Source organism: Microtus ochrogaster, linkage group LG10, assembly GCF_000317375.1.
Source record: "Microtus ochrogaster isolate Prairie Vole_2 linkage group LG10, MicOch1.0, whole genome shotgun sequence".
In the NCBI taxonomy this organism is placed as follows: Eukaryota; Metazoa; Chordata; class Mammalia; order Rodentia; family Cricetidae; genus Microtus; species Microtus ochrogaster.
Window position 1 is genome coordinate 9,052,546 of NC_022035.1, and position 10,873 is coordinate 9,063,418.

Here is a 10,873-nt window from a genome sequence, read left to right on the forward strand (position 1 = left end):
AACCATTTTAGCCTGGGTAGTCCCTTAACTGAGATTTACCATTCACATAACTAGGCTGTGCTATGTTTGTAGGATAAACTAACTAGGACAGGGTCTCATGTATTTCAGACTGGACTTGGACTTCTGTTCCTGCTGCCCTCATCTTCTTAGTGCTGGAGAATACAGGTAGGTGTTTCCATGCCTCATCATGTGGTTCTGGGTAATGATCTCAGGATGCTGTGCACGCTAGGCATGTCTTCTAATAACCTAGTCACACCCAATGCCCCCATTTTATTTTTTTTAAAATGTTTTAACTTCATCATTTATATATGAGTGTGTGTATATATGGAAGTGCACATGTTGGTTATTGAGAACAGAAGAGGGCATCAGGTGTCTTGAAGATGGAATAACAGGTGTTTGTGAGACACTCGATGTGGATACTTGGAAATGAACTCCAGTTCTCTGAAGAAGCAATAAGTGATTTTTACTGCTGAGCCATCTTTTCAGCCCTGATTTATTTATCTTTAATGCTGCTCTGCCTAGCACCATGCCTCGGCACTTCCAAAATGACAAGTTCATGTATTTATCATATTTATGCTTTTGCTTTTCCTGAACAAGTTATTGAAACAGGAAATCTTGATGGGCAGAGGTACTCAGATTCAATTTATCACCAAGGTCTACGTTCTTTTTCATCTATAAGTGTTATTTCCAACCGTTCTATAGCTTTCTCTGAAGTTTATCACAGCTCTTTCTGAAGTCCCTTCCCTTTCAGATAGCTAGCATGATTATCTGTTAGTGTACAAGTAAAACAAATCTCTTCCCTAGTTTATAAAGGATAAATTCCAAGGTCTTTAGCATGACATGAAATAATATGGTTTCCTATTGTCCAGTTTTATTATCTATTATATACTGCTTCAGAAATGCTTGTATTGCACAATCTCATATGGTGTTATTTCTAATTTTGTGCCTTGTTCTGAAATTTCCAATGGCAAAGTGTCTCTTTTCAGCCTATTTTTTTTTTATGATGAACTTCTACACATATTCAACGTATCACTGAGGTAAGACTTTCTCACAGTGATGTTCTTCCACTTACAAACCGTTGGTTTGGCCTCAATGTTCTCGTCTGTAAAGCAAGACTACGAGCAGCTAATCTGCGAAGTAAATAAGCACATGAAACTGCCATTGATTAATTTATTCTTTAAGACTTTCTATATTTTTTCCACTCCAATAGTTCAATAAAAACAATTTAAACACTTTATAAAGACACTTTTCAGGATTTTTCATGGAAGTCAAGTTTCCTTAATTCATGTACTACCATTTCTTCTGCACACTTGATTTTTAGATTTTCTGCATTTTGTAAAATTCATTTTTGTGGAGAACTTCATCCTCATGGGAATAAGAACCCTATGAAGGAAAAAATAATGTTTTCTTTAGCTTTATATCTTCTTCACACACTTTCTCATAGTAAACAGTCAATAAATGTCTGTTGAATCAGTGACTTGAATAGTGGGAATTATCTATGCTTTGTGACCAGATGGGTAAGCTCAGATTGAAGGTTTGCTAATTTTGTATTCACAGGTAAATAATTTCTCTGAGTCTGTTTATGTACCAATGAATAGAGGTAATTCCATTTTCACATATATTCTAGCATTGATTTCAGTGCCTCAAATTTAGTTGTCTTGAAAACTATATAATAACATTATATTAAAGTTAAGCATTAATAAACAGGTGCAGTTTTCCTTGAAAAACATTTAAATCTAAAACTATTCTGTAGAGCTCTCCTGTTTTCCTAAGGTTAATTTTCTTGTTGAATTTCCATTATCTTTCCCATAGGTTCCCATGGATTGTATTTTTCCTGTAACACACATGGAATATAGCACCATTTTTCCTTATAGTTTTCCTGATTTCTTTGTGTTTACCGTGTATGTAAAATTATATATATATATATATATATATATATATATATATATTGAGAATTAATATATTATTTATCTTCTTTCCTTTTATCTTTCTCATTCATCGATTCCCTTCCAAATAAAGACTGCTATATAAAACCCAGAATATAGACAAATTTTGATTGGTGATGAGCAGTGTCCAAGAGCAGTCAGTGGAAACTGGAATGTGTTGGCTCTGGGAGCACACATCTCTTTTGGTGTAGAACCCAGCCATTAGATAATAACAAAACTGCACTGAGCATGAAGTGGTCATAAAAGAAATATAATATTTGCCTACTTCTCAACAGGAACTGGCAATCTATTTGGCAAGATAAAGTGCACCCACATGGAACTACTAAGGAGCAGGTGCCCACTGTGTTCTAAAGAAGGGAAACTAGAAGTTCTCATAGGTAAGGTAGGTGTAAGAAAGTTGTTGCAAAACTCAAATATGACAAAGACAGAACTCCATGGATGATTGAAGGCTTTTGATGTGTCTGCCATTGTGGTAAGCAATGCAAGTGTTCTGTATGTTTATGCAAATGCATGCTTATGTGACTTGCATTCTTTCTTTTTTTTTCCATTAAAAAATTTACACTTCCTCCCCTCCTCCCATTCCCCTTCCGCTCCCCCACTCACCCTCCTCCCTCTCCCTCCCTCTTTAAGAGAGGGCAGGGTACCCTGCCCTGTGGGAAGTCCAAGACCCTCCCTACTCCATCCAGGCCTAGGAAGGTGTGCATTCAAATAGACTAGGGTCCCAAAAAGCCAGTACGTGCAGTAGAAACAAAACCCAGTGCCTTTATCATTGGCTTCTCAGTCAGCCCCCATTGTCAGCCACATTCAGAGAGTCTGGATTGGTCACATGCTCATACAGTCCCGGTCCAACTGGATTTGGTGGGTTCCCATTAGATCAGGCACATAGTCTCAGTGGGTGGACTAGCCCCTCATGGTCCTGACTTCCTTGCTCATGTTCTCCCTCCTTCTGCTCTTCAACTGGACCTTGGGAGCTCAGTCCATTGCTCTGATGATGGTCTCTGTTTCTATCTCCACCCGTCACCAAATGAAGATTCTGTGGTGATATTGGAGATAATCATTAGTGTGATAGTGGGCAAGGCCAGTTCAGGCACTCTCTCCTCTGCTGCCCAAGGACCTATCTGGGAACATCCCCGTGGATACCTGGGAATCTCTCTAGAGCCAACCCTAAAATGGCTCCCTTGATGTAGATATCTTCTTCCCTGCTCCTATATCCACCTTTCCTCCATCTCCAACCTCCCACTCCCCCATGCTCTCCCCAGTCTTTCCCTTCTCCTCTCTCCCCTTCTCTCCTTCCCCCATCACTACCCCCACCTCTACCCCACCCTTATGCTCCCAACTTTTGCCTGGCAATCTTGTTTGCTTCCAATTTCCAGGAGGATCTATATATGTTTTTCTGTGGGTTCACCTTCTTATTTAGCTTCTCTAGATTCACAAATTATAGGCTCAATGTCCTTTATTTATGGCTAGAATCCACTTATGAGTGAGTTCATACCATATTCATCTTTTTGGGTCTGGGTTACCTCACTCAGGATAGTGTTTTCTATTTCCATCCATTTGCATGCAAATTCAAGATGTCATTGTTTTTTACCGCTTTGTAGTACTCTAATATGTATATATTCCACACTTTCTTTATCCATTCTTCCATTGAGGGGCATCTAGGTTGATTTCAGGTTCTGGCTATTACAAATAATGCTGCTACGAACATAGTTGAACAAATGCTTTTGTAGTATGATAGGGCATCTCTTGGGTTTATTCCCAAGAATGATATTGCTGGATCTTGAGGTAGGTTGATTCCTAATTTCCTGAGAAACTGCCACACTGATTTCCAAAGTTGTTGCACAAGTTGGCATTCTCACCAGCAATGGATGAGTGTTCCCCTAACTCCACATCCTTTCCAGCATAGGCTATCATTGGGACTTTCGTTCTTTCAATGAAACACTGGTTTTTATTAAAATAGGAAACAGAAAATATTTGATGTGGGATTCCCCTTTGTATGCTGTGAATACCATTGGTTAATAAAGAACCTATCTTGGGCCTGGCAGGGCAGAACAGAGGTAGGTGGGGAAAACTAAACTGAATGCTGGGGGAAAAAAGGAGGAGGCAGGGAGAAGCCATGTAGCCCTGTCAGAGACAGATGCCAGACAGAATCTCGACGGTAAGCCACAGCCACACGGTGATATACAGATTAATAGAAATGGGTTAAATTAAGATATAAGAGCTAGCCAATAAGAAACCAGAGCTAATAGGCCAAGCAGTGATTTAGTTAATATAGTTTCTATGTGGTTATTTCGGGGCTGAGCAGTCAGGAACAAACAAGTGGCTTCTCTCAACAAATATTTATGCTAACCAGTTTGACTTAGTTTAGTGGTCAGGAGTATTTTCAGCATCCATATAACAGAGTCTTGGCACTTTCTCATCTTGTGAAACTGATTCTCTATACCCATTAAACAGCAAATCCCTTTGTCTTTCCCATGAAAGCAATCCTTTATCTAAACTGTATTGCAAACTTAGAGGATAATGTTATATGTCATTTCAAAAGACTTCAAAGGAATAGACGTTAAGATTTCCCAAGGTCTTTTAAAAATAATATTCATTTTATTTGTCTGTGTACACAGGTATGTGTGGGTAAACTTGGAAACCACCCCAGACTGGGAGTTACTGGTGATTATGAATCATTTGATATGGACTCTGAGAACCAAAACAACATCCACTAGAAAACAGCAAACATTCTTAATTACCAAACCATCTTTCCAATGTCAAGGCCTTATAATCAATATACAATAAGGAAAATTAAGAAAGGAGTAAGGTATTAGAAAAGTATAATATCAGGCAAGATGGTGGCAGACTTAATTTTCCAGTTTTGCAGGAGCTTGATTTTATGGAGTGTATTTCAGGGTTCCCTAAAGGAACAGAATTGATAGAATGAGCATATTAGGCTGTATAAGAAGGGATCTATGGTGCATTAGGTCTGCACAGGTCCAAGCCAGATAGGATCCCAGCACTTGGAGGGGGGTATACATTAGCTCCCATCCCTAACCCAGAAGGTATCTCCAATTCACAGCTGCTTGTGAAGGAAAAATTGGCTTTCTTCAGTGGAGTTTCCCTGAAACCACCTAAGCCACCTTAATAGCAGGCCCATGCCCAGTAGTAGAGGAACAACATAAGACAAACTGAGTGGTATTTTTGGAGCTTTTTTGCTTAATAGTGCTTTATTTATTGTTTTTATTTATTCTAGTTTCATTTGTTAAAAACATTACCAGTCTTTTGTCTGCCTATTATGTTTCCAATACTATGGGTTTTGTGTTCATGAGAGTGTCTCTTGTGCTTTCTTCCTATTCCCCTCTTCTAAGAAAATTGCTTTTTGTTTCTAAAGAGAAATAAAAAGAAGGTGTAGAGGAGTTGGATGTGTGGGGAGATAGGGAGGATCTCAGAGGAGATAACGGAGGGGGAACCATAATCAAAGTATATTGTATAAAAATTTACTTTAAAACAAAAAACCCAGATAATAAAAAGTAAGATAGGAAGGTGGGAAGGAAGGAAAGTAGGAAGGAAGGAAGAATAAAAAGCCAGTAAGCCATGTTCTTCTATGGCCTCTGCTTCAGTTTGTTCCTTTACGTTGAAATCTTGCCTTGATCTCTTTTGATGATGAACTGTATTTAACTTGTAAGATGGAATGGACTCTTTCCGCCACAGGTTGGTTCTGGCCAGTGTTTTATCACAGCAACTGAATAGCAACTAGACTGCACAGAAGAGCTCTTGTCTCTAACGTGTTCCATATGGTACTTGACCCTTGACCCTTCTCTACTTGTAATCACTCTTTCTAGTATTATGATTTCCCAATGCTTGGGACAATGTTAAAGAAAACGCAGTTATGGGATTGCAAGTATGGAAAAAGTGCTGCTGAGATCCTGAGTTCACATCTTTTGAACATCACAAAGTTAGGCTGAAAGGGTATTGCCTCAAGTTTGAACCTTGATAGATAGAATGACTCATGAGGAGGAAAGAAGAGACTTGGATGGTTTTAAAAACATGTTTTTCTATTTATGTGTGTGTGTGTGTGTGTGTGTGTGTGTGTGTGTGTGTGTATGTGCCTGTGCACAAATGCACATGTCCATGGCATGAGTGTGCCATGGCATGTGTGTGGAATCTAGAGGACAGCTTGTGGGTGTGAATTCTTGTCTTTCATCATGTGGGTTCTGAGAATGAAACTCAGGTTGTCAGGCTTGGAAGAAAACACCTTTACTCCCTCACGAATCTTGCAGGCTCTTGTGCGTCTTCATAAACCAGAAGACCTGATTTACTGAGGTGACAGTTGCAAGCGCAAGAGATTTAGGTAATATTTTCCTTTATGTTAGAATGGCAAGGGCTTACAGAAATGGAATTCTAAGTTCCCATTATGTCCCCGATTTAGAAGAGCTCTGTGTTGTCTGAAGCCATATAAATAACCTTTTCGTATTAAGATAGGGTCTGGTAGATTAACACACCTTTGGAGATCTTTAATACAGTTGCTCAAGGAAGGCAGTAGGGGTGGTAGAAGCACTTGGAAGGATGAATCAGGAGAAGAAATCACTAAATGCTGTGAAATATTGTATTTTGTTCTTCAATCACTAAGTAGATGCTTTGTACACATTTTGTCTAATTCTCCAAACACTTCTTCCTGGTAGGCACTGCTGTCTTTATTTAGTGTCTCATCTTGTCATAGGTGATTGTGTTGATCATGAAACTACCATCTTTCTCCAGCAATGCAGACTGCTGTATTTTGCTTTTTGATCCTGAGACTGCGCATCTGCAAATAAGGAGGCTTTTGCTTACTCAGTAGGTTAACTGTCAGTCACAGGACCCGGGCAGGAGGACGGGATGGTGAGCATGGTAAGGGAAATTGGAGACCTTTAATACAGCTCCTTAGGTTTTGCTGCTGTTTCTGCCTTTGTTACTATTTGTTTTCTTTTGTCCCTCTGGATGCTTCTTGATCACAAAACAGTTCCAACAAAGCACTTTATAGGAGCAGGGACCATGTTTACTTTTTTCATTGAATCTACAAGGCCAGAAATAATATTTCATACTGCCAAGTAATAATTAGTGTGCATTTAGTGAAAAAAAGGCTTGGATAACAAAATGAATGAATCAATAAGTGAGGTTTTGTAATATTCAAACTTGTTATAGTGAATAGATTTCAGAAACTGATGTTCTGTACTTATGACCTTTCTTGATTTTTCCCCTTATGTTTTTATTTAAGACTAGAGAAATTCTAAAATCTAGTATAACCAATGGATGTCTGATAATCATGTTAGATTTTGCCAACCGCCTACGTTTTTCCTCCTTTACTCTTTGAGCTGTCAGCTAAGGATGTGCTTCTAATCAGAGTGACCATGCTGGAGTTATGGTATTGTCACTGCCCCTGATGCTGGCTGCTTCCTACCTCATGTATCCCAGTAGAAGCAGCCCCAATTTGAGAGCAGGCTTAGGTAACTTTATTTTGAGAATTTCATGACAGCCAACTTCTCATGACCTCTACTTCAGCTGGTTGAGATTATTCTATTTCTGCACAGCCCAGGCTCTCTAGGCCACATCTTGAAGAGCTCATGCTCATGTCAATATTATATTTAAATGAAAAGCTCCTAGCTCCTCTCAGGCATCAATAACCTTTCTCTGGGTATGTGACAACTGGGAGGAAAACGCATAGCAGTATAACTTAATAGTATGCTTAACACTAATAGCATTTCTTTCTTTTTTTCTGATTTATTTATTTATTTATTTATTTATTTATTTATTTATTTAAGATCTCCGTCTCTTCCCCGCCACCGCCTCCCATTTCCCTCTCCCTCCTCCAATCAAGTCCCCCTCCCTCCTCAGCCCGAAGAGCAATCAGGGTTCCCTGCCCTGTGGAAAGTCCAAGGAACCCCCACTTCCATCCATTTCTAGTAAGGTGAGCATCCAAGCTGCCTAGGCTCCCACAAAGCCAGTACGTGCAGTAGGATCAGAGACCCATTGCCATTGTTCTTGAGTTCTCAGTAGTCCCCATTGTCCGCTATGTTCAGCGAGTCCGGCCACATCCCAGGCCTTTTCAGACCCAGGCCAGCTGGCCTTGGCGAGTTCCCAATAGAACATCCCCATTGTCTCCGAGTGTGGGTGCACCCCTTGCGGTCCTGAGTTCCTTGCTCGAGCTCTCTCTCCTTTTGCTCCTGATTTGGACCTTGAGATTTCAGTCCTGTGCTCCAACGTGGGTCTCCGTCTCCTTTCATTGCCTGATGAAGGTCAACATTCAGGAGGATGCCTATATGTTTTTCTTTGGGTTCTCCTTATTTAGCTTCTCTAGGATCACTAACTATAGGCTCAATGTCCTTTATTTATGGCTAGAAACCAAATATGAGTGAGTACATCCCATGTTCCTCTTTTTTGGGTCTGGATTACCTCACTCAGGATTGTGTTTTCTATTTCTATCCATTTGTATGCAAAATTCAAGAAGTCCTTGTTTTTTACTGCTGAGTAATACTCTAATATGTTTATATTCCATACTTTCTTCATTCATTCTTCCATTGAAGGGCATCTAGGTTGTTTCCAGGTTCTGGCTATTACAAACAGTGCTGCCATGAACATAGTTGAGCATATACTTTTGTTGTATGATAGGGCCTCTCTTGGGTATATTGCCAAGAGTGGTATTGCTGGGTCCAGGGGTAGGTTGATCCCGAATTTCCTGAGAAACCGCCACACTGCTTTCCAGACTGGTTGCACAAGTTTCCCACCAGCAATGGATGAGTGTACCCCTTTCTCCACACCCTCTCCAGCAAAGGCTATCATTGGTGTTTTTGATTTTAGCCATTCTTTTCATAGTTTCAGTTCTCATTCTATACTAAGACGTTTTCATGGAGGGATCCCTTTAAAGTAACAACACAGCAGGATCTGCCCCACTCTTCTGGGCATCAGTGATACTCCACAGAACATTGAGAAGGCAGAGGCAGGTGGATGTCTGTGAGTTCCAGGTCATCCCGATGTATAGAGAGAGCTTCAGGACAGCCAAAGTTGTTACACAGAGAATCCCTGTCTTGAAAACCAAACAAAACAACAAAACCAAATCAAAATACAATAAAACAAAAGGTAGCCAAGCAAGGTTTGTGTAACATCAGAATAAAAAGTGACGTGGATCTTGGCACCGTAATTTGAGATCGAGTACTTAAAAGTTCAACCAAGTGTAGGAAACTCAATCCTGAGATACTGAGGAATGGGGTATGGCTCTGCAGGTCACCAGTGGCTGGATGAGCAATAATGTGCAAGAATTTGCCAGTTCAGTGGAATACGTTGTCAGCAAGTTATGTCTGGTTTTCATGTATGTGAAATTCAGAAACCATCTTATTGCTGCTGAAAAGAGTTGGAAATTGCTCCTCTTTACTTTCTACCATTTGGATGCTGGATTGAAAATAATAATAATTACAGAGACCAATGGATATTAAATCAAGTAGACCTTCTTTTTTTTTTTTTATACCGTCTGGCCATCCTTTATTTATGTGGGGCAGGATTTGGAGTTGTTGGAAATAAGTGGGAATGGTATGGGAAGCCACTGAAGTGAAATATTTGTAAGTATCTGGTTCTATCTGGAATATTACTTGACCACTAAGGCGTTGATCATGATCCATGACTAACTAAATACATTACATTTCTATACTTCTTAGGTCCTGTGCTGTGTGTGATATGCCTGGGTGCTCTCCTGATCTAGGACACTTGACAGTGTCTGGAGAGAATTTTGCTTGTCATAGATAAGGAATGTGGAGCTATGATTAAGTTGTTTCTTCTAGTGAGTTGAGGCTAGGGGTGTTTCTAAATATTCTATGATGCACAGGGCCCCTCTCATCAAATAATTACCTAGCCTAAATGTTGATCACAGAGACCAGTGAATGTTTTTTTTTTAAAGGAGCTCTGGTAAAGTTTTATTAAAGGAAAACTTTTTACTTTTCACCAGTCTGTTCTGGTATGCTTCTAATAATGTCAGAATCACCTGGGTCAATGATGGCCAGTGTGCATACTCTGTAGTATTTTCCACACGCTGTGCCCAAGCCAATGTTATTGCCACTGTAGTGATGGACACCAGTTTTAGCCAACATGGCATAGTGTTCTATTTCAGATTTCCTCAAAGCGGGGCAGTTGTTGGCGAGGATCACCAATTTCGCTTTGCCCTGTCTGATCATCTTCAGAGTCTGTTTGTATCCCAGCACATACTTCCCACTTTTCATAACAAGCTGGAGCCGAGAGTTGATCGACTCCAGAGACTTTTTTGTCTTCTTTGTGGCCACCATCTTCCTGCCTTAGGTGCGGGATGGCCCCCAACCAAGACCAGCCGCCAAGATGGCCAGGGAGCGAGAAAGGCAAGACCAATGAATGTTAAGTCAAGTAGATCTTTTTTTTTCCCCCTGTCCTTCCATCCTTTATTTATATTGGTCAGGTTTTGGAGTAGTTGTTATACTATCAATGTTTCTCATTTTCTTTTAAAGATGTATTTCATTTTTAATTTTTATTTGTATCTGCATGCTTCTGCATGTGTACACCAAATGTGAAGGTGACTTCAGAAGCCAAATGTCGACATGGCATCTGTTGGAGCTGGAGTCACAGGTGGTTCGTGTGCTACCCTAAATGGGTGCTGAGTACCCAATGGGGACTTTTACTTGCTTTGATTGGAATAAGATCATTTTTAGGCACACATGTGTGCATGCAGTCTTTAGAGATTATATGATCTATCTGTGTTTCCGCTGTGTATATCTGAGTATCTGCTGTTCAGCACTGGAAAACAGGATAAGGCCATAGTGATTTGCAAACCTTCATGAGTTAACAAGGAATCTTTACTCTTGAGTCTTTTTTTTTTTTTTTTTTTTTTTTTTTGGTTTTTCGAGACAGGGTTTCTCTGTGGCTTTGGAGCCTGTCCTGGAACTAGCTCTTGT

At 40.0% G+C, this 10,873-nt stretch overlaps 1 protein-coding gene across 1 annotated transcript; it reads right to left on the minus strand.

The window, feature by feature from the left end:
• Window positions 1-9,886: 9,886 nt before the first annotated feature.
• Window positions 9,887-10,234, minus strand: LOC101986019 (60S ribosomal protein L30-like). The gene has a single exon (XM_005363729.2). The coding sequence runs from the start codon at window positions 10,232-10,234 to the stop codon at window positions 9,887-9,889; it is 348 nt and encodes a 115-aa protein (XP_005363786.1).
• Between the last annotated feature and the right edge of the window lie 639 nt (window positions 10,235-10,873).